This window comes from Trematomus bernacchii, unplaced genomic scaffold (genome assembly GCF_902827165.1).
Source record: "Trematomus bernacchii unplaced genomic scaffold, fTreBer1.1, whole genome shotgun sequence".
Lineage (NCBI taxonomy): Eukaryota > Metazoa > Chordata > Actinopteri > Perciformes > Nototheniidae > Trematomus > Trematomus bernacchii.
In genome coordinates, this window is record NW_022987582.1 from 14,881,197 (window position 1) to 14,906,401 (window position 25,205).

At 41.0% G+C, this 25,205-nt stretch overlaps 1 protein-coding gene across 4 annotated transcripts in view; it reads left to right on the plus strand.

Moving 5' to 3' along the window:
- Positions 1-25,205, plus strand: part of oxr1a (oxidation resistance 1a) — a 192,402-nt gene that overhangs the window by 100,302 nt on the left and 66,895 nt on the right. Inside the window, exon 1 of one of the 4 annotated variants that reach the window (XM_034127426.1) lies at positions 17,726-18,044. The exons of 2 other annotated variants lie outside the window; for them this stretch is intronic. In XM_034127426.1, the coding sequence (XP_033983317.1) occupies positions 17,885-18,044 (160 nt within the window). In that variant the 5' untranslated portion in view covers positions 17,726-17,884. Of the gene's footprint in view, positions 1-17,725; positions 18,045-21,292; positions 21,391-25,205 lie in introns of those variants that run through there. One more of the 4 variants, XM_034127428.1, reaches the window with a different exon arrangement.

Consider the following 25,205-nt stretch of genomic DNA (forward strand, 5'->3'; position numbering starts at 1 on the left):
TGTTTGTTGGCCCCGATAAACCACAATTTTGTCGGGCCAGAAAAGAGGTGCAACCAAAAACGGGCACGGCACGACACGGCACGCTTAAACCGCGCTCCGCGCCATGGTGGAAATGCGCCATAATATGAGCCTGAAAATAAGCAAAATAGGGCCCCTTTAAGGCAGATTGGGTTATATTGTACCAGAAGCTCCTCAGTTAATCCTGTGAAAGTGGTGCTGCCCCACAGGGTACCTACATCTACAGCGCGCGCTGATAAGAACAGCCTGACAACAACGTGCCTCCAGGGCTGCATTCACACTAAACAGCACCAGAGGCAGCCAAATATCGCTGTTCCTACAAACCTTAATTAGGATATCTAATACTTCTGGATTTTCCCTGTTGTTAAACAAAAAGCTGCGTTCAGGTGCTTCTTTTGTAGCGTGTAATGTTGTAATGTCACAGTGTGCATAACACAAACAGGAACGTGACCTCTTTGATATCTGCACTTAAATAATACAGAGGGCATGCACTTCCACACATAAACAGGGTTGGGAGGGATAATTAAAAACATATTCTGTTAAATTAATTATAGTTACCAGTAAGATCAAATGTAATCAGTAACCTAATCTGAATATTGAAATATAAAAGTTATGTCACCTGATTACTTTCCTTTACTTTTGGATTACCTCAATATCAAATGCATAACAGTAACAGAAAATAAATATCAATAAGATGTTTTTTACTTGTTTATTATGATAGACAACAGAACAATGTGACCTTAAGTATCAATATATTTTTATTTAGAGGAAAACCTGCTTTTCATCAAGCATATTCAGGCAGTAGCCTATACACCAACACTGAAACACATGATCACAAATTACAAAAAGCAGAAAATGCTCCATTTTAGTTTAATACACACAGTTAAGCTCACACACACTACTTTATAAACGTATAGGTCCACCTACTGAATTAAAAAAAATACAAATTAACCAAAGAAAGTGAAAACCATAAAGCAGATTCAGGGAAGGGAATACAGCTACCTCTATTTTGTATACTGATTATTTAATCCCATTACATGTAATCCGTGATCTCCCAGGCCTGCCAACACAATCCCCAACAACCCGGCAGGGCTCAGAAACACAAAGGTTAACAGTATGCTTTGGTCATCCCCAGATAGCGAGGCAGCAGCTTTGACACTAACCTGGTTACAGGCTGAGAATGTCACCTCTGTATTTCCAGGTTCTGACTTTTAACTGAACGCTTATTATTCTCAGAGCTGCCGGAAGGTTCCAGACCAGACTAGCTGCTCCGTTGAATTAATCACTGCTCTGTGATGCTGTACACAACTATACTTTTTTTTTTTAACTGTTTTTCCAGCAAAAACATTAAACAAATGTTCCCCAGCCTGATGGAAAACTAAACAATATATAAATAAAAAGTAACAATAAATCAAAAGTTACAATAAATAAAGTAACAATAAGTAAAAAGTAGAGAATTTAAAACAACATAAATGAATACAAAATCCGTAAATGTTTAATATCAGCATAAGAGATTCAAGGTAAAACTTTGCATATTATTTTTGTCGTATAAAGAAGTCTGAACAAGGCATGCTGATGGATTTATGCTATTTTTCCTCTAGAGAATAAAAACACACATGCTACTCTCTGTCTACATCAACCTCACACCAACCAGGTTGCATGTTGAGTAACATTCTCGACTGAATAAAAGTGAACATCCCTTTAGCCCCACATTTGAATCAGAGGTTGATAACGCAATATGCAAAAAGAAGGACTTGCAGCTCCGGCTATTTACAATCTGGAGAAATATAGCAAGGACCCGCTAGAAAATTCCACTGGAGGTCAATATGTGTGATTGCTGTGCATGGCACACACAGCTGGGATAAGAGAAGCACTTATCCCCGGGCTATCTCAAAGTCATGAAGATCACTACGATGTCTGAATCTCCTTTAGATATTTGTCTGACTTTTGTCATGTCTAAATGTCCCCGGAGACGACATGCGTAGGCCTTCCATCGATTCTGTGCTTTTAAGCTGCCCCAGTGTCCTTCTCGTTTTCAAAAGGGAATAATATTAGATGGACCTCAAGGGCGCTTTACAATCAAAGGTTCCTAATGCAGATATTCCTCCAATATGCTGTCATATGTCAGAGTCAACACTGTGAAGGTCTAAATATAAACACAGCTTGGCCACAGAGACTTGTTGCTACCAAGGCTGCTGGTCTTTTTTTCAACTTCTTTTTTTACTTCAGACAGCAACTGTAACATAAACGTTTTCTTCTGTAGTACAAGAATGCAATGTAAGGGAAGGGGATTTACTGCAGAGCTACTGTAAAAGATCTGTGGGTCAGATTTATTGGCCTGCCGGTGTAATTACGTTGACCGGGAGTCTCTTGGTGGCCCTCTTCTCGTTGGGCTCAATTTATAAATGCCAGAGTGCTAGTAATCCCACTGTTTCCCCACTTAGTTTGGAAAGGGCTCTAGCCATCCTCTGGCTAGGATTGATTACATATAGCTCAAATGAAGAGTAAGCAGTTTTCCGCTGTCGAACGCCAGCGCCGGTCCCTGCTATCGATTCATTTTTCAGCAGAGGCAAAATAAGATCTGCCACTTCTCCAAACCGTAGATATTTGTTTCCCTTTTACTCATGAATTTATGGGCTCCTATTATTAAAAAAAACAGCTCTATCTTTCCTGTATCTAATGTACATGTGGTGTTGCTGCAGCTGAAAACAGAAGGTCCCACTTTACGTAATGCCAGCCAGTGCAAAGCAGTATTTCTTCTCAGAAGTGAGTGAATTAGTCAACGCCTCTAAGGAGCCGATTAACCATTACACAGCTCTGGATGATATTTACATGAGTGTTAATTGAATTTACGGAAGCATGGAGTGTCACTGGAAACTGATTAGTTGCACTAGTGTAGATTTGAAATGCAGGCCTCAGCATAAGTGTCACAAGTTGTGTTAATGTGATTCTTAACAATGTTTATTATCAGAACAAATCTAACTGTTGCTCCATCTGTAGTCCGTGAGACAGAATGTCATTCAGAGTTCCACTGCCATTTATGCACAGGATCTTACAGAGGCCCTATTTGCTTTTCTTGCCTATATGCTTTTTAGGTTTTCCAGGTAAAAAATGTGCAAGATAGACAAAATGGAAAATATAATTGTGAGGTTAATGCGATTTTTAGCAAAGAAAATCTATAAAATATTGGCAGAAATGGCCATCAAAATGTATCGTTCCAAGTTTCTTCATTTACCAACACATCCCCTTACCTACTTCATAAGGCAGAATAGGTGTATAACCAATGAATCCCAAAACAACATTTCGACCGCTTTATTTAATGCTGCAAGACGACTTCAAGGTGGACGTTTTAAACACATTATAGTTCTATTTAACGATGAAAAACCCAACTACGTCTTTATGTATCAGAAACTACTTGGTTATTTATAGGAAAATATCATGATTTGGGTTTTAATGAGTACATTTTTATGTAAATAGACGTTCATTGTATGACTGCAAGCTAACGTAGTAGAGGAAGCAAATCCAAATAGTTGAACGTTGACTTGTTGTATCACACAGACTAAACATTTTTGTTTTTTAGAGCTTCTTTTTAGAATAAGACACCTGACTTTCACCTTTGCTCTAGTCTTCATTTATAAGACCACTACAGGGCGTCTTGATAAGCTGTTTGCACAAATGACCTATCTAGACATTAATTTCCATGACAACATGTCATTAACATATGTCTACATGCATTTCGTACTGAGCATGTCTCAGTAACACCATGTCAAAGCATGTGTGCTCAGATACAGGACAAAATGTAGTGGAGTGGAGCTTCAAACGGACCATAAATATGACTCGTCCATAACCACCTTGTCCCCCTGCTTCCCCCCCTCCTCTTCATCCCCCTCTAGCCCTCATTACTATGTAGAGGACTGTGCATTGTACATGCTCCGGGGCGATGCTTGCTATGCACTGGTTTATCCAAGAGGAAGAATGGCTGGAGGACAGGATTAGGCCTGTGCAGTACGCTGTCTTCTCCACATGGGTCACTGCTCTGGACATTCACTGGATGGCGGACCGCTGGAAAACGCTACATACATTAGGTTCAAATGCCTCCATATTTTTTTCCTCTCTTAGTATTACAGGAGATTCAGCTGGGTTGGAACACCTGCAGGCCTTAAAAGGACAATCCTGTAATCAAACGTCCTTTTAAAATGTATTTTTATTGGAAAATTAAATTGGGTTCAGTTGAATTTAGAATAAGTGTTGTTTTTTCTTTTGCATCTCTGAAATCAGTTTATGCCTTCCATTCTGAAGCACTCAGTGTTTTTTATTTTACAACTTTTTTAGAGACCCAATTGAATTAAGGATGACAGCACATTTGTCACACTGGTGCTGTGCCGAGGCTGCTGGGTCATGGCTGTGTGGCCTCAGCGCTCAGACAGAAGCCTCAGGTATGACATCAGTCTTCTGGTCAGACAGGCTGCGGGGCCTTCACATGCCACGTAGACAGGATGGACACATGTTGTCTGTCAAAGCATATACACATTAATGTGCTGAGTGTAAACCGGAAGGACCACTAACAGTTAAGGTAAGATGCTGTACAGGACATCTACATTGAATAACTGAGAAGATGTTTTATAATAAGCATGGACAAATTACATTTTAAACACAATAATCCTGGCTAAAATAACTGCGATATTATCCTGAGCATCAAAATATGCTGAAAACTGTTCATATGACACTAAGAGATACAGAACTACATTACTTTACCTTACCTTTTTTTCAGTAAATTCTGTAAATATTTGAAATTCATAATTTCCTGAATACTCTGTCTGAAATGCATTTTTTTGTATCTGCATATCTGCTTTCTTTTTAAAAGTAGAATGAGAAGAATAATATGATTATAATGTCTCTGCATTACCTAACCATGGAGTTAGTCGTAATGCGGTTAGCTTAGCTTAGCTTAGTTTATCTTTCCTGTCCATTAAAGCTCAGTAATTCTGTCTTGACATTTTGTTGTTTTGCAGAGAGTTTAGGTATGAGGTGTAGATTAAGATGGCCATGTTGTTGTATTTAAGGGTATGAATATTTATTACACCTGCCCAGGGGCGGACTGGCCATCTGTAGAATCTGGAGAACCACAGAACGGCCGGTCGTCAAGGGCCGTTGACGGCCGGCCCTTTAAAAAAAATGTTTAACGTCATCATTTAATGGCGCGTTTCCACTACAGCGCGGAGCACGGTTTAAGAGGGCTGTGACGTCAGCGGCCCGTCTTTGGTTGCGTTTCCACTTGGCCTAGTACCGGCCGGCGGGTCCTAATTCACAGTTTTTCTGGCCTCATAAAATCGTGGGTCTAGGGCCAGAGACAACGAGGCTGAGTCGGGCTGAGTATGCTAAACTAGAGAGAGAATCGCTGGCAAGGGGGCTAGAACTACAACAAGATGGACATATTTGACCGTGATTTAATTGTAATACACGTTTCAAAATGATGCCGAAGTAACAACATACTGATACCGGTTAGTAAAAACCATGAATTAATGCTTTGACAAGTCTGCAGACAGACGGCAGGCGAAAAACCTTTTAAAATGCGTGTTTTCCATCCACACTCACAACAACGCCTATACAGACATAAATAAACCAGCGACTGTATTCGCCATGACCGGGCAGTCTGTGGTTTGTACTTGTTTAACTTTTGTCTAGTTTCTGAACATATATGAGGAGCGGTGAGCTCTGAGTGCTAACAGCTAACGGCTGTGTTGTTTTTCTGGGGTTCTCATTGAAGATGACGTCACGGCTCCGCCTACACTGCGTTACTATAGATACTACCCCAGTTCCTAAACTGTAATGGAAATGCGCCATAAAGTGAGCCAGTCCTAACGAGGCCCAGCCATACCGAGCGAGGCCGTGTAGTGGAAATGCGCCATAAGTTGCGCTGACGGCCGACAGAGGGCGACAGCGGCCGCTAATGCATTTGTGTGGTTCTTATCTGTCAAATAATCACACACGAATAAGAAAAAAGACCGGCCACACGAAGAGAAGGGATTAGACGCCGCGGCAGACAGGGGGTGTTTCTCAATGTCGAGGAAGGCTGCTCCAGAGCCACTATTTCAAGCATACTACGTCATCGAGTGCCGCCGAAGGACTGTTCCAATGTCCAGCATACTTGGAATTCTACCGAGGCCGGCGTACTTCGTAGCGAGAAATTTCGAGGCTGCACATGTGTAGGGATGCCAGAAACTGACCATGATCAAATTCGAAAATACGACAGCCCTGGCGAATATTAATCGATTATTCGCCGAGAGGGGGGAAAAAAGTTTTTTCGCAGAGCTTGCATTTGACTTCATTTTCACTTGTCAGTTCGAAGTAGTTCCACGAGGAACTCTTCTTTGGTCATCTTTAGTTGTGTTGTTCTCACTGTTCTGTATATCGCCAATAAATCAATCGCACGTGTGACGGAGAAGGGGGGGGGCGGTGTGTAGCAGGCTGCAGCAGCAGGCAGCACTCTGCGCAGCCTGCGCTGCTGGCTTCCTCCAAGTTTACAGTAAAACAAACTGGTGGTGTGACCAATGGCCATTTACAATTATTAATACTATTACTATTATTAGCATTAGTCTATATTTTGGTTGAAACTAAGCCAGGAAAAAAAAGAAAAACATAAATAATAATAAAAAAATATATAAATAAAATCGAATTTTAAAAATAATTTTCGATTATGGAGACTGTAACGAATATTCGAAAAATCGAATAATCGCTGGCATCCCTACACATGTGTAGTCTTAAAATCCCCACAATGCTTTGCGCACGGACCAATTTCCAAATCTTTGGCGGAAATCGCGCTCCATTTAAGGCGGGGCCTCGCATATGACGCACACCTGCACACTTGTTAGCCTGTTCCACAATTCTTCGTTTTCCGAGGCTAGTAAGGATTCTTGCCTCGCTTCTGAAGCAAGTGACTCGGAAGACATGTGCTACCAAGCGTCCTCGACATTGAGAAACACCCAGGGGTTGCAGTCGAATAGTCCATTTAGCTTAGGAACCTTCCTAACGGAGTGAAATGACCCGGAAGTCCCTCAGTGGCAGCCATGATAAGTGCCGTTCGAATTCTCTAGATGATAGGAAAGGAGGTTTCAAACTTCCTTTATAACCTCCTTTAGCTTAGGAACCACTGGACCTCCCTTTACGAAAGGAGAGGAGAAACTGCTGCCCCACAATGCCTTGCAGCCGCAGCTTTTGCCGTCACACAACATTCGGCCGTTCACGGAAACAACCGATTATGACCGAGAAATGATATCATGAAAGTTACGGTGCTTATTAAGCATTTTAAAACGTATGTGTTAACTTGCCAAAGTGCTTTGTTTTGAACGTTCAGCAGTATTATAATCACAAAGAGAAATATGAACGTTAGTTTTTACTGAAATTATCAAATAAAGTCAACATTTCACAGTCTTTACTGAGCTGTGTGGGGGTTGTTCAACTTCAAAAAGATGTTTGAATGGTGATATACACAGTGATAGATGTTAAGGACTAACGTTTATAATAAATACATTTGTATTGATTTTAAGATCTTTTCATAGTTCATACAATCATACGTATTGGGATCATTTGTATTAATGTGGACCGGAGGAAGAGGGTGACGAGCAGAAGTTTCACTTTCCTTTTTTATTTCAATTCCACCCTTGGTAATGAAGAATATGTTTCTCTGTTGTCCCCGTTCATAAAGCATAAAACAACAGCATCAGAGCACGGTGCAGAGTCTCTAGGTGAGTTTACAGTAGTCGTTCTTATTATACATCCATGTTGTAGTCCGCTGTATAGAAAACTGTAGTTTCCCCACAGCAGCAGACGCACATTTATGACCTCCGCTGGCGCATCATAAACACGTCGGATAGTGAAAATGCAGTCGGATTCTCTAAAGTACCGCAGTCTCTTCTCCTAAGTCCTTTTGAATTCTCCTATCCACTATCCCTTAACCCCGTGACGTTTCACACAGAGGTCAAGGGATAGACGATAGGAGCTGATTTTTGGACTATTCTACCGCAACCAGGGAGAATGAAAAAACATGAATAAAAATCAAAGAAAACGAAAAGAAAAAGGTGGGGGCGAGAAGGCAAGAGAAGAAAAGGGGAAGTCACTCGCAGGTGAAGCATATAAATGTCGCAAATTGACAGACCTTTTTGACAGCAGCGCTGCTACAAGCACTATCATCAGCAGCTTAGAACAAGTGCAAGATGATGAAGAGAATGATGAGGGCGCGAGTTCAGATATACAGCCAGCCTCCTGCGTTCATGATGAGGGACAGAGAGTTGAACTGGTGGAAGAACCAGCTCAACTGGCACATATAAGTGCAGGGCAAGAGCAAGAGGTGGGTGAGAATTATCCCTTGAACTACATAAATGCAGCCTAATAAACAGCTGATTTCTAATAACTAATAACAAATAGTACTGTATGTTTGTGTGTTTACTGTTTTACGATGTCCCATGTGTTTAAGACATCTGAGGAGTGTCCTCCCTCTTTAAGTGAGAATTATCCCTTGCAGCCTAATAAACAGCTGATTTCTAATAGTACTGTATTTTCTGATGCCAGAATTAATTAGTCCCTCCTTGCTCACTTAATTACGTCTTCATTGGTTCCTAATTCGTTCCTATGGTCTCGGAAAGGTTGCATCCATTTAGACCCCATTTACACGCAAACGCATACGAAACGCAAACGAACCGAATACAATATCAAAAAAGTCTTCCGTTCACACGAGACCCCTCGGGAGCGCTGGAGATTCTGTAGTACATATGCCGGGCCTGTAAGTGGCGCTGTACTTCCGCATGAGACCGCTCGAAAGCGCTGGAGACGCTGTAGTACATATGCCGGGCCTGTAAGTGGCGGATCTATCCACCTTGGGACCCGTTATCGTTTGCGGGGTCGGTTTCCGTGTTTCTGTTACGGCCTCGTGTGAACGAACGGGCTATACGAAAGAAAGAAATAGCGGATACAACCGTTTGCGTTCTCGTGTAAACAGCACCTTAGCAACACCAACGTCACACCTCGAAAGATGCAATATGTCCCCGGCTCGTAATTTAAGCAACAAATTATTCATCTATTGCATCTCCTGGGGGGGAGAGATTCATTATCCAATTTAGCATACTTGTGGAACGCGCTATGTCAGGTGATAAATGCAGAGTGTCCAGGGAGCGGACAGTTTTACAGCAGATAGTGAGCGTGCATACCCTCTTACCATCTTTGTCGGATTTAAGATGTCCATTTGGCTCTAATTTCCTCCCATCCCATAGTGCACTGCTGTATCGGTCCGCAGTGTGATTCTAAGCCCATGAAGGCGAAGAGGCTTACAGCAATCTTTGTGTAGCCGAGTGATTCATGAGAGGCTTTTTAGGGTAATGATGAAATATATGACTGTGTCTGAGTTTAAAATAAAGCAATTAACTCCTTTGGAAGAGTTCAGCGCAGATAATAAAGTGGACACTGACATGACATTGTTTATTTGCCTGACGACACGTAAGTCTCACAGCCTCTCTTTATGTAGCGCTGTCAGGTTTATTGTGGGCTCAACCTTCAGCGCAAGGCTGGGCTTTATTATTTTTAATAAATTGCCCTGCATGAAGAGCGCAATGGTGCATGTCTGATGCATGTCCCTCCCTCTCCTCTTCCTCCTTCACCCTCTCGTTCTCTCTAATCCACGAATGTGTGGGAGAGAAACTCCCTCTGGTGTGAACTTTGGAGTTTTAGCCTTTGCAGACCATTTACATGCACACAAACCTATAACAGCCCATAGGAAAGGGAAAACTTAAAAGTATCCTGCTAGCAATCCCCAATTTGTTTTAATGTACCTGATTTTGTCTTTTGTAATAACTGTAAGAGATGACCGTAATCTTTTCCATTAAGTATCGTGATTACACAATCCCGTTACACGTAATCCGTTACTCCCATGTCTCTATGTGAATCAGTCATAAAGGAAGATGAGGAAGGTGCGATGATTGAAGCAGAGAGCCCTGAGCTCAACAGATGGATGTGTTCTTCCTGCTAAGCCAGCGGTCATCAGTCGGGGGGGCCACCCAGCCTCTCGGGGTGGCCGGAGACAGCGCAGACTCCCACAGAGGATAGATGACCGTGAGCGGGGGCAGTGGAAGTGTCGGTGAGAGATAGCCCGCTCCGACGCCACCGCTCATCGATCAGCACCAGCCGCCCTGTAGAACTGTCCAGAGAGAGGAGCCCAGGCAATAAGAGTTGAATTGTTGCGATGGAGGGTCAGTGTCACACTATCCTCAGCCATCACCTCCTTATTTTCTGTCTCTTGCTTAACAGGAAGCCATTTGGATGATATAAAGAGCCATATTTCCACACTCTGACATCATGCACTTATTGAGTTTGCAGATTTATGGAAAGCTCATTTGGTTTTATTCTATATTCACCTTACATAGCGCTCATATCGCACTGAGAGAGCCCCTTTGGTCACAAATCAAAGAAAAACTGTTGGCCGGGTTATCCTGAATAAGTTAAAAGGAAAAACCCAGATGCATAAAAGAGCACAATTGACTGTGACAAGCGGCTTATCTTCTAAAATTAGGACAGTGTCTCTGATGCGATTATGTTTTTGCTTGGTCCTATTTTTTCTCATGCAGGAAAATGTTGTGGTGGATGTGATGGTGTAGCTGTGAAAAGTCCTTTTGGAAATCTAGAGGCTACACTTCTAACATCCACTTCCAGTCTTGAACTTTTGACACATATGCATGACCCTAAAGCATACAGTAGGAAGTATCTTGTTAGTAGCCCTTGGGATGTGATTGGCTGCCTTCGGAAATGGTTAGATTAACCCTCCTCGCATTGTCTACAGCCGTGGCTTTATGGTAACCCTTGATTTGGAAAACTTGCAAAAGATGTTTGAGCTTAGGAAAGGTTGCTGTGTAGCGTTTCTTCAATATTTTTTGTAAATCTAGGGTTAGCTAGACATGAAAAAACTGTTGCAGAAGCTCATAATGTTTCCCACTGCTTGCAGTCTTTATGCTAAACTAGGCTAATCTCCATACTTTCAAGTTTACTTTCATCCTAACCTCAGAATATTGTATTTCACAATGTGTGATCACAGCAAGTGAGTGTATTTACCTAGCCATTTAGCACCAGAGCTCATCATTTATTTTCTCAATTCATAGTCATTCTTTATCATTTCTTATTGCGTACTTATTGACTAATTTAGTTTAAGTATTTGTATTGCCTGAACGCCTTGATAGGACTCCTTTGTTTACTTCAATAACATAATTATATCACTATGTAACTCTTGCGCTTCTATTGGCTAGTGCTCCAACAACGTACATGATTTGCTAAGGGGCGGGAATTTTCTGACACATTCACTTTTAGCGGTTGACCAATGACAACAGTCGGCCAGATAACCAATCAGAGCAGACTGGGCTCTGGTTTCAGACAGAGGGTGAAAAGAGGTGCTGCAGTATGAGAAAAATAAGGAGATATTGAATATTGAACATTAAAGCATGGAAACATGTCACAGTAGAGGCACAAAATATAAATATGAACCTGAAAATGATCTTATGTCCTCATTAAAACTGCAACCACACGTTCTAAATAACCACAGTGTCCAGGATGAATAATTCATCACAATCTTTTTCTGTTCACTACCTGAGAATCACAGATGAAGTTAATATTAATCTTGATATCACACAGTGACCAATGGGTCCTAAAACAGTTGGTATACTCCTTTTAACTGCTGTTCACATGAGCTGTAAGATAGGACATTCTGAAGGCTCAGACATGTACAGTGCTCATGTCAAATAAAGAGAAATGATAAACAACATCTGAGTGACAGCACCCAGACTTATGTAACCACAGTGTTGAGTAATGAAGCAGCCCTGCTCCTCCAGATGATCTGGTGAATCAGCTTGGCATTGTCACGCTCTTAACAGGCGCCACACAACATTTCCCTCATGAATATCTGGGTCCTGCTGGCGGAGTACAAAACATGTTCATTTGTTGTTGCGTTGACAGCTTTCGAGAGGCGAAGCTTCACTTCCCCAATGAGAAAGCCTTTCGAGAAGATGGGATTTTCTGACAAGGGCTGTTAAACACCTGTGATTGCCGCCATTGTCTGGATTCCTCCAGCAGCTAACGGTCTTTATTTGCCGTTGTCTTGTTTACGCCTCTTGTACAGGCTGTGGGGATAATGGAGCAGAGCGCTTGTGAAACACAGCACAATGCATGCTGTATGTTGTGTATTTACACTCCAGAGATGCTCCAATCTCGAGCCATCTCTTTCGCCTTGCATATCTCAATGAGCCTTCCCAATTACCACACACTCAAAGGCTTGTTTGTGTTTGCCAGCAGGTGCATTTGTGTCGCATGAGTGAACTCCCTGCTGCCTTTATGTCACAGTGATTTCTACTGTAGACGTGAAATGTCTGGAAGAAAAAGAGCAGCAATTTGTGTGAAAATGTATGTGTGCACATGCTAATACAACCACTGGTGTGCACACAGCTCTGATTATGTAACCTCACTTGTGTAGTCCGTCCATCCGTTGACAGCGGGGAAAGCGGCGGCTCCCCAGTGGCCCTCGTGTTTGTTGTTCTGTAATGAAAGCGTTCCTCTTCTCAGGATTAGGCTGCAGGCTACCTGGCCCTCAATGGGAATGTGCTGAGATTAACACTCGCTCCCAGGTGCCCCGCTCTCAGACGATGACAAAGCATCACACACAAGACCCTCTCAGGGCTCTCGCTGGCAGCTGCTGACACCAGGAGGTTTTCATATGAGTTCTTGTATAACCCGACTTCACCACTTTAAAGCTATTAGACAGAATGATTCCCTCACAAGTACGTTACTGCGCTCTCGAGTGCTGATGTGAAAATGAAAAGAAAGAAAGTATGAAACATATGCACAGTAAGGTATACTGTACATGATTGTAAAACTGTAGAAGAGCCTAACACCATAATTGATGCCAGTTTACTAATTGTCTTCAGTTTCCTTAATCAAATAATACAAACAATACATATACCATGCTATCTTAAATTATTATTATGCTAATGTTTCAGGTTTCATATTTGTATATTGTCCCACTATACTGTTTCCATGCTTTAATGTTCAAAAAGCTCTTTATTTTTCTCATACTGCCTGTGCTGCAGCACCTCTTTTCACCCTCTGTCTGAAACCAGAGCCCAGTCTGCTCTGATTGGTTAGCTGGCCGGCTCTGTTGTGATTGGTCAACTGCTTAGAGATGTCCTGATATTTCAGAGACTAAGCAATACATATTTAAATCAAAAATAAGACAAAATTAAGGATTTTGGCAACAATTGTTGATTGCTGCCCTAAACAATATACATCTACACGCTGAAGGCATGATGAAGAATAAAATCCCTCATACCACAGTTAGTTTCTCACAAACACACTGCTGTGATTGGTCAACCGCTGAGAGGTATCCCGCCCCTTAGCCTATCACGTACAATGTGTTGGAGTGCTAGCCAATAGAAGCAAAAGTGTTACTTAATAATGTCAATTTGTCGCGGAAGTAAGCAAAGGAGTCCAATGGAGGTGTTTCAGGCAGGGGGGGGGGGTGTGTTGGAGAGAAACTCCCTCTGGACGGAGCACAGGGATTTGAGCCTTTACAGAACATTTACATGCACAAAAACCTATATAACACACTACAGGAAAGGGAAAACCCCAAAAAGCAAAATACGGCCCCTTAGAACAAAGTAGGTTACATAATTGCCCATGCAATAAGGCTCATGTTGTTAGATGAGCACAGAGGGAGTTTTCTCATTTTCCATCTTTAGTCACACTAAAAGATAAATTACAGAGTGGATGACTTCTCACAGAAAACAGTAGTTCAGCTTCCTGGTTTTGGTCTGATGTTGAGACGCAGAGAGGAGGAAGCTATTCAGCCCCTCTCTGAGGATGTTATGGATGATTTGATGAGCTCTCTGGGCAGTTGTACAACAACACAGTATATCACGCAGCTACACAGCCCTGTGGGGGGGGGGGGGCACGGGGCCAGTCTGAGACCTGTCTAAATATACTGTTCTGGTGCCAAGTGTACCAGCAGGGCCCGCTGCAAGGTCAGAGAGGGCCACATAAAGGGTGTTTCTCAATGTCGAGGACGCTTGCTTGGTAGCACATGTCGTCCGAATCACTTGCTTCAGAAGCGAGGCAAGAATCCTTCCTAGTCTCGGAAAACGAAGAATTGTGGAACAGGCTAACAGGTGTGCAGGTGTGCGTCATATGCGAGGCCCCGCCTTAAATGGAGCGCGATTTCCGCCAAAGATTTGGAAATTGGTCCGTGCGCAAAGCATTGTGGGGATTTTAAGACCGCGGAGTCTACACATGTGCAGCCTCGAAATTTCCCGCTACGAAGTACGCCGGCCTCGGTAGAATTCCAATTATGCTGGACATTGGAACAGTCCTTCGGCGGGACTCGATGACGTAGTATGCTTGAAATAGTGGCTCTGGAGCAGCCTTCCTCGACATTAAGAAACACCCAAAGTCCCCTGACTGCAAATCTGTCAAGGGAAACCCTCATCAGAGTCAGGGATGCTGAAAGTAAACTGATTTGAAATGTGTGTTTTGATTACTTCAGTTAGTTGCATTAGAATATTTCGACAGTTTTCTGCAGGCTATGTAAGATTAGGTTTCAAATTAAATGTTTTTCATCCCAAATTCTTCGGTGAATTCCCAAATTATTTTACTTTCAGGGTTTCCCTACAGAAATCCAGCCAAGCTGAAGTGTGCAGTGACAGGTTGACTGATAGAAAATGTACCCCCAATCATTCAAGCATTAGGAACAATTCCAAACATTTACTGATTTCTGATTCTCATAATGTGAGGAGGATTTGCTGATTTTCTTTGGAATTTGGACTGTTGTGTTTTTAATTTTTTTATGGTTATTTTTTTGCAGACTAATTTATCATCTATTTTTCTACTAATCAAATTTTTTTTACAAAGAAATGAATTGATCATTAGCAAGTTGAGGAAGAACAGCCTTACTTAATTGCAATATTTAGTCCGTCTAATATATCCTCCTGGGAACCGAGGGAAAAAAAATGTTTTCCAATCTTCTTTATTTTTTATTGCCTACCTATTTAGGGTTAAAAAAACATCTTGTAATTTAGACTTTTTTCATTTAATTTGATTTTTAAATGTTACAGTATGTCCATTGTAGAGGACGTCGGGACCATTTTAGTTTGAAAAGACAGCCAAAATGAACAGATAGACTATGTAACGTATTATGGTTATAGAGTGATATTAATACAATAATACATTCACCTTTATTTAAAACATAAATAAGTAATTGATCTGAACATTGCTGTTTATTTGGTCACTAAAAAACTAGTTTGGTTTTTGGTGAATCTTTCCAGATCTTCAAAGACTTTGTAGTCAATGTACTGGGAAAAGTATCTCATTGACTCCGGTCTGCACGGGCTGTAGGGTCATCTTGACTAGTTTTATGGATGTGGTCTCCACTTGACCATGCTCATAGAAACAAAGCTTGCATTCCTGAGGCAATTCTCATTTTCATGGCTCCACTTAAAATAAAAACAACAATAAGACATGCGTGCTACTCTTGGCCCACAGAGGGACAAGTCTTTCCAGCTCGTCCCTATCTGTCTCTCTGTCTGTATATGTGCGCTCATGGAGCCTCCTGCATCTTTCCCCCCTTCTTCTTGACCCTCTTCTATCCCAGGTGTGAAAGCCTCATCTCTCTCATCATCTGAGAGCTCAAAATCTGAATCTCCCTTAACTATCTGGTACAGAAAATGTCTGCTTCAGTTCCGTCTCCTGCAACAATATCGAGTCATTAAGTCCATGAAGATGGTCCTGACGTCCACTAGAATGGGCATTTATAAAACAGCTGTTATTTCAAAACTTGAATTATTTAATTGCTTTCAGAACTAATTATATAGTTCCTCACATGTTAATAAACAAGAACATATATGATTTTCATGTTAAAAATTACAATTATTCAACAATATTTGACTTCTCCTCCTGCTTCTATAACATTTTGTTTTTGGTATGCCAGCCATTTTGGATGAAAAGAAAGAGGAACTTCCCAGCATGCAATTTTAACCAATGACATATCACTGGAAAGCCCAGGATGTCCTCTGTACAGTACATCAGGGATTGATAGAGTAGCTCAAAAGAGTAAAAGGAGATGCATGTTAACAACATTTCCACTACAGTGGACATTTGTCAATTTGCTGGGTCTCAGGAGGATATTAGGTTTTTATTGTTTATTTTGTTCTCTTTGCTTCTTCGTTTATTTTGTCTTGCTTGACTTTTCTCCCTCTCCGTGTTGCTCTTGGCATCTTCTCTGCTGTAACACTGCAAATTTCCCTTTTGTGGGACTTATAAAGGAATATCTTATCCTAACAGGGAACATGTATAATTATACTAATTTAAATATCTTCATTTAATTTGGAAAGGATTTTATCTTGACATCAGTTGTATCTTTATTCTGATTGCTGCTGCTCTTTACCTGCACTTTGATGAAGGATGCTAAAGCATGCACTACCAGATGTCACCAGCAGATAGAGCACATTCAGTATTGAATAAGGCCCCGGTTGTATGAGCTCAAATATAACAGCTGTTTCCTCCTTAGTCCACCTACCATAGATCCCAGAAAAGAAGACGGGTACTCCTCTGTCAGATTGGAATAAACATTTCCCGCTTTACCTTTTCTCCTGTAAAGGACAATGTAAATCAGCGCGATAATTCCTAGTTTCTATAAATAATTACTGGATTCCTTTACACTCCTATCTCACTACTGCTGTGCCCTTAGATGAATAATGCATTACAGTCCTTTCTGTTCACTACCTGAGACCACTTCCCAATTATTACAACTTGTTTTGGTCTGTCAGTTTCTCCCTTTTCCACATTCATTTACACGCCTCAAATGCCATCTCCTTCCATAACTGTCACTAGAGAAGCAGCCACTTATGTCACAGGTCTCTAAGTTCTCACTATGCCCCCTTAGTCGGGCACAGAAGTGTACTTTGGCTCCAAATGTGAAAGTCTCAATTTATTAGAATATTATTATGGTGGGAGGCAGAGGGATGTCATTCTCTTGGGTGCTTTAAAGCCACTTGAGCTATAACAATAGCAATAGTCTGGAAATTGGGCTGGGCTGGGTTGGGGCGAGCTACAGTAGGTTGCATTCTTAAACAGATAGGCTATAACGTTTTTACATTTTTTTTAATTTTTATGATAACTTTTGTTCTGAATTATAATCTGTGAATGTCTCCAATCTGAACTGAGTCTGCAACTAATCAATGTATTTAAAATAAAATATAGGCCTAAAAACTAGCTGTAGCCTTTAATAGTATGCAGAGCTTGACCCAACGTTACATAATTAGTCACAAATGTAAAACCTAATTTCCTTATTGACATGTTGTCTTCCAAATCCCCTAAAAAATGTATTTGAAGCTTCTATTTTAGAAATAAATATTCTCTCATGGCCAGTTTCTTATGGGATTCATTCTCTTTTTTATATATGAAAACCTCTGCAAAATTATCAGTAGTGGTAGTTTCAATAATCTCACTTTTGGATTCCCAGGGTTATTTCAAATATAGTAGGCTACCGTATTTGACATCCATGACCCTGCCTGTCAGCACTTCAAAAAGTAGGCCAAATAGTATGTTGTTGTAAACAGAGCCAGTCTATTGACGTTGCACTGCTTGACTCCACTAGGGGCAAAAAGTTTCGCCTGTGGGTTTTTTCGTATAGTTTCTGTTTTGGAATGTATACAGTGATTGAGGCTTTTCACACCATGCGTTTGTGCCTGTGACAACAGTGCGTTTGGTGCAATGACGGCGGGCTTTTTGTAACACTTTACATGGTTGTTGTTAGCTAACCTTGCTAAGTTCTAACAGTAGCATTAGCAGCATGGACTACTTATATTCTTTTACGGGCAGCGGGCCTGTCAGAGTTGTCAGGGACGCAATATCTCAGAGACTGTGGCCCGGACCCGGACAGGAGACGGTCTTAATTCCACAGCACCATGCTAGGACAACACACGACCGTAACACCGAGCACTTCAAAACAGGTTAGTCGAACATTCAACTCCGTTAGCCGGTTTAGAGACTACCGGAGACGTCGCAAACTTTCCAGAGAAGTCAACGCATGATTCCCTGCAGAGCATAGTGCCAAACTCGATTTAAAAATCCTCCAGTTTAACGTGTCCTTGTCTCTTAAAGACGTTTCTTAAGTCGTAGAACTTATCTTAAGATGTATATATAAACAGCACGTGTCGCCCATAAATTCGGCAACTTTCAATCCATTAGTTGTCGCTTATTCCAATATATTTTCAACTTTTAGTGCAGTCAGTTCCGCAATCCTGTCACCCAAACACGCTGCTAGGTTCATTGCCTTTGACCAAAGTTGAGCTTTTTAAATATAGGTTTATTTTAACAAATAAGATGATATGACCCCATACAAGTTGGTAACATTAAATGGCTAGACCTTTTTTATGAAGTTTGCAACTGAAACACATCACTCGTTATTTACAACTGTCTTATACCATGACAGTTTGTGTGACATTCCCATACTGCATGCATGTAAATAGGAACAGTGACGGAAAGAAAAAAGCTGTTCTTATACTTTTTATTGTTTAAACAACAGCACAAAGCTGAGGGGAATCATGTGAAACACCTGACCATTGTTAACCACCATTGTTCATTAAACAAGAGCTCAAAGCTGAGGGGAATCATGTGAAACACCTGACCATTGTTAACCACCATTGTTCATTAAACAAGAGCTCAAAGCTGAGGGGAATCATGTGAAACACTTTTGTCCGTCCCCCAATTTCACAGTGCATTGCTTTAAACTTATATATACTGTCAATTTCAAAGATGTTTATTAGGCAGAACATTGTGACTGTATGAAAAACGTACGTGCTGGTGCACATGCAAAGTAAGACTTCCTGGACGGTGTATCATAGGACTGAGGGTTGCCTCCCTGCCTGATTTCCTACTTCTTAATGGTTGTTAACTCAACAAATGAGCTAAATTCATGTCCCCTGTGGTTGCACTCTGCTTGTCCACTTTTGTTGAGAGGACACACTCCCAGTCCCTGTAACAACTGAGGCCTCCCAAATATCTCAGATCAGCAGACAGTGCATGCTCAAAGCATCCAGTCAGTGAGTGAACAAGCATGTCCTCAAGGCTTTTCACATCGGGGAGTATCTCCATGTTAATGAAGATTGGATCCCCCCCTCTATTTCTGCTTTGCCTCCCGCACATAATTTGTTATGAAACCCATCAGTGTCTCCTCTGACTTTGAATTAAAAGCTGAGAAATGTAGCGCTATTGAAATGAAAAGCAGAAACCCGCCTGAGCTCTCAACCTTTTCGTGGAAATATCACATGGAAGGTTTTGTGCTATAAGTTGGCAATAATTGCTTGTTCTGAAAACAGAAAGTTTGCTTTGCTTTTGTGTACAGGGGGGTTGCAGCTCACGCAGAGTCATGGGGCCGCAGAGCTCGTGGCAGCAGGTTAATTGTTGGATCTAATTAGGACAAAGATTAATCAGATGCATGCTCTGCTTCTCTTGATACGCCACGGATGGCAGTCGGGTTCATTAGCAGTCACTGTGCCTCTCTTCCAGCAGCAGAGTGGACGGCGGGGGCGGCTCGTGTCTGCGGGCTGCTGCCCTGCTCGGGGGGACACAGTGAGACTAACTAGACGTGGAGGCAGGTAGTGGGAGTGGGGTAGAGGATGGTAGAGACGAGGGTGGAAATGGTGGTAGTGAATGAAGCATTGAACACTGATAGGGCAGAGTAAAGGCCGGGGCTGCAGATGCTGTGTGAGGAATGGGACAGCACATCACATGGGGCAGAAGCAGGAAGTGTGAGGCTCATATGAAGTTGAATAATACTGAGGCTTTGTTGCTCACTTTCTTTCTTTCTTTCGGTAATGTATCTGCAAAAGAAAAACAAAGAGACCGTTCACTGGGGCTTGTGATCTCCCCCAATACAGATACCTTAAGTCTCGCTGTTGAGTCCTCGCAGATAAGCCTGCAGGAGTTTGTGGACTGTCTTTGCAGGCTTATCTGCAAGGACTCAACAGCAAGACTTAAGGTATCAAGAAAACACAAATTGCCTCACCTGCAGTCATTGAAACGCATGTTTACAGCTGTCTCAGCTCTTCCCTGCGTCTTGTTTTACAGGCCATAAATAGATATGTGATGAGGACTGAATGTGATATTGATAGGAGAAAACACAATAGACGGAGTGCACTTTAATATCATCTTCTCTCTTTTTTTGTTGAAACAAATCTTTTAACTTAATCTACTGTATAAAGAACTCAAATCTGCAAAGTCATAAGTCTTTGCAAGTGTCTTGAGCAATGTTGTAGATCAGATTGTTCAGTTGCTCTAGTACAGTGCTTCCAAAATCCATGTTTTAACCCACTATCATGTATGTGTGGGTTATGACTAATTTAGCCAAAATGTTTTTTTTTTAGAGACCTACTGTAGAGATGCAAAACTCTTCTTTTGCTGGTTCTGAAACATTTTATTTGTACAAAAAGTATTGTATGCTTTCATATCCTGAATCTAGGAGTTAATTCACAGTGTATGCTATTGAACTAGACAAGAAGTCATTGTAATGTAATTCAGTAATTAGCTTCATTATACTGTTACAGGGAAATGGCCATAATATCACATAAACAGATTGTGTGCCAATTTTACAGTGCAATAGCAGGTTTGTCCTCCTGACATTGATCTCCTCTCTGCATTTCTAAGCTCTCTCTATCCCCCTGGGTGTTCACTTATTTGTCACTGCTCACGTTAGCCCCAAGGATGACACCAGGATGATTCAGAAAATGCAATCTGCTGATGCTCTCAGCTCTCTAATAGGTGATTTTTAATAACCGTAATTTCCAATAAGTCCTTGAGCAAATTGTATCAGTTTGTCTCTTGCCCTTGAAACCCTCCTGGGATCTGTTATGGCTCTGTCAAGGGAGCTAAGTGGCTGGAGTACCACGGGGAGCACCGGACCACAGCAATGTTCTCTGAGAAATGTGTTCAGAGCTCACGATGACTCCCTGACTGGGACCTAAACTGGAGTTTCTCAAGGTTAGCTTGAATTTGGGTATATCGCTTGGTCGTAGTTTTTGTCTTTTTAATCTGATGAACTTTGGTCAGGATGTCTCTGTTTATCTTGACATGGAAAGCAGTTACTGTATTTCATTTGTTGACTCAGTTAGGGAGGTTCATTATCTTTCATTCGCTGATCAGCCCGAGTGCAAATACAGAGACAAATTGCATGAAGTGTAGTTATGAGTTTGTCACGCTTCAGGAGAAAGTCGCAACGGGAGATGTCTTTTCTCGTGGTGAAAAATGTGCTTTTCGAACCATCGTTTTTCGGAACAAAATGCACACCTGCAACGCCTGGTTAGTAAAGCTTTAAACTAAGGTTTAACAGTCTAGATCTGGCTACATTTAGTGTATTCATGTTGGCTGCCAAGGATCACAGATTACCTACAGATTAACATGGATTGAATCTGCAGTACAAGTTTGTATGACTTTTTGAAAGAGTTTGGAAGGCATAGATAAGCTAAATGTAGTTTGAGATGATTGTAGTAAGGACTTTCAGGTGACTTTTCTGTATAACCTCGTAGAAAGCCTGAGAACCAGACAGCAACTACTGCAGTTCCACTAGCTAAGTGAAGCATTAGGCTACCTTTGCAATAATTGATAAACATCTGTTACAAGTATTGAATTATTTTATAGTATTTTGGTTTGATGCCGTGTTTTTTATTTAAAGTGAACTTTTAAAAAACTTTTTTCTTGGTTTTATTCCATGCTGTTCTTTAACCTTTATTAGGTCTGGTTTGCGGAAATGGCAGCTTTGGTCATTTTAAATTGGGAGTATGGTTAATCAAGTTTTTTCTGCTCATGACTTAAGGAGACTCAAAATGTAATCGCAATGATTGCATTTAAATATATGGGGTTTTATACCACACATATTTTGTAAACTCTAGTTAAATGAGTGCTAAATACATTAGTTTATTTCAGCCTGATATGGTGATTTACTGTTTTGTGTGATCACTGGTGATTATAAGGTTTCCCTTACTGGACTAATAATACACTAGGAGTTGCCATTGGTATACAGTGAGCTTTTATTCTCTAGGAATCATCCTTAGAGGTCAAATAACATTTAATGTAAATTATTTAATCTAATTTATATTGTTGATTTTAACTGTCGTTTCATTTTGAAGCAAAACATATATATTTGCAGTTTCAAAAATACTATGACTTCCCATTGAACTAAGCTCTGACCACATAGTGCAGTTGTGGTAAGTTGAGTAAAAATGTTTTATTTATATAGCCAAATGTGACAAATCACAATGGAAGTGTCTGCAAAGAATCAGATGAAATTAAGAGAGCTAAGGATGTTTAAGGAAGCGTTCCTAAGTTTCTTTTTTTACCTGAGTTTTGAACATGTGGTTTGTTCTGCTTTACTATCGAGGGTGTAAGGATATGGGAACTTGTAGAGGAAGTTCCTCTTCTTTTCCTTTTTTACATTCTCTTTGTCTAAACTTGCTGTTTTGCAGCGGATGCACCATGTTTTGTATTGCTAACGTGAGAGACCGTTCATCAAGTTGTCAAGTGTCCCTGTGTGTGATGGTTAGTCATGCAGATGGGTTTGGGACGACGCTGTCTTCTGTTTCTCCTCTTGATCTCAGCAGAGGTGTGGGTGCATGGAAACAAGCTGTCTGTGGAACAGCCTCTGTTTCTGGCTGCAGACGGTGGTCAGACAGGAGGGGCTCTTTGAGGAGCATTTCACATTACTCATGCTGCTTATTGCCTTCACGTTATGCAGCAGTGGGTGATCATTTCCCATCTATTACATTAGTATAAGTAGAAATACTGCAATATAAAAGAACTCAATAAAACTGGAAAGTACAGCCTTCCAATTGTATCTAATGTATTATCAGACAACCTCGTATATCAAAAACATATGTTCTCAGCTAATGCAATAGCAGTATATACACACAGGCTAAAAAAAAACGAAGTTAGTTGAAGCAGGAAGGCAGAAAGCATAGCTTATTAAAAAAAAAAAGAATAGTTCTATCCAACTAATGTACATCCTTTTCGGTCAAGGACCTCATATCTTATTGCAAAATACAAAAACCTACAAACTTTATGATACGTTTCAAAACAAGCTTAGCCAGGACTGTCTTGTAAAAGAGAATTTCAATGAGATTTCTCCTGGTTAATTAAAGATTTAAATAAATAAATATATCCTCCTGGGACCCAGCCCATTGAAAATGTCCTTGTAGTGGAAATGTTGTTAACATGCATCTCCTTTTACTCTTTTGAGCTACTCTATCAATCCCTGATGTACTGTACAGAGGACATCCTGGTCTTTCCAGTGATATGTCATTGGTTAAAATTGCATGCTGGGAAGTTCCTCTTTCTTTTCATCCAAAATGGCTGGCATACCAAAAACAACATTTTATAGAAGCAGGAGGAGAAGTCAAATATTGTTGAATAATTGTAATTTTTACCATGAAAATCAAATATGTTCTTGTTTATTAACATGTGAGGAACTATATAATTAGTTCTGAAAGAAATTCAATAATTCAAGTTTTGAAATAACAGCTGTTTTATAAATGTCCATTCTAGTGGACGTCAGGACCATCTTCATGGACTTAATGACTCAATATTGTTGCAGGAGACGGAACTGAAGCAGACATTTTCTGTACCAGATAGTTCAGGGAGATTCAGATTTGGAGCTCTCTGATGATGAGAGAGATGAGGCTTTCACACCTGGGATAGAAGAGGGTCAAGAAGAAGTGGGGGAAAGATGCAGGAGGCTCCATGAGCGCACATATACAGACAGAGAGACAGATAGGGACGAGCTGGAAAGACATGGCCCTCTGTGGGCCAAGAGTAGCACGCATGTCTTATTGTTGTTTTTATTTTAAGTGGAGCCATGAAAATGAGAATTGCCTCAGGAATGCAAGCTTTGTTTCTATGAGCATGGTCAAGTGGAGACCACATCCATAAAACTAGTCAAGATGACCCTACAGCCCGTGCAGACCGGAGTCAATGAGGTACTTTTCCCAGTACATTGACTACAAAGTCTTTGAAGATCTGGAAAGATTCACATTCATTCCAAACTAGTTTTTTAGTGACCAAATAAACAGCAATGTTCAGATCAATTACTTATTTATGTTTTAAATAAAGGTGAATGTATTATTGTATTAATATCACTCTATAACCATAATACGTTACATAGTCTATCTGTTCATTTTGGCTGTCTTTTCAAACTAAAATGGTCCTGACGTCCTCTACAGTGGACATACTGTAACATTTAAAAATCAAATTAAATTTAAAAAGTCTAAATTGCCAGATGTTTTTTTAACCCTAAATAGGTAGGCAATAAAAAATAAAAAAGATTGGAAAACGTTTTTTTTTCCCTCGGTTCCCAGGAGGATATACAGCTCCTTAAAAAAAATCTAGAGACCACTCCAAATGTTTCTTGAATCTCAATCTCTCCATGTATGGCAGCCCTTCCATTCCAGTGTCTCAAACCAGAGCAACTGATAATGCTGCAGTGGTCTCTTACCCCAGTGTCTCCAATAAAATGACTCCCTTTACCTTCATTTGGCCTATACAGTACCATATTCAAATATTGACTCCAGAGCTGGACCCTCTGCTTTTGGCTCAATAAGAAGATCTGATAATGCAGAGTTTGTGTTTCTCATAGCTGAGCTCATCTCTTCTCCCGTATTGATTTCAGCTGTAACCTGAGAGGTTAGTGTTGCAGAAGAGACGCCGAGTGCCACGGCTCCAAAGGGCCACGGAAACCCTGTCGATTTGTTTTTGCATGACAATGCTTAGGCGACACAAGCTTGCTCGTACCAACTGTGCTCCATTTCCTACCATCTGCTTTCTACCATGAGCTTTCTCTCCAGGCGATCCGAAGATTATTTCATTAATTAAGAGTAATTATATAATAATAATAATGAATGGACACTGGACATTAATGCCCCTTCTGCACATCGTCACACATGGCGTGAGTCACAGTGTTGCATTACTGTCGTGCTGGAGATGAATCACAGAGTTGTGGAAGATACAGTGAGCGTACATTATGCATGTATCATCTCTATCGATCCGCTCAATGCAGAGTTTGACTTCAGCCATACCATTTATCATGCCCCCCGAACCTCCCCCCGCAACACACACACACACACACA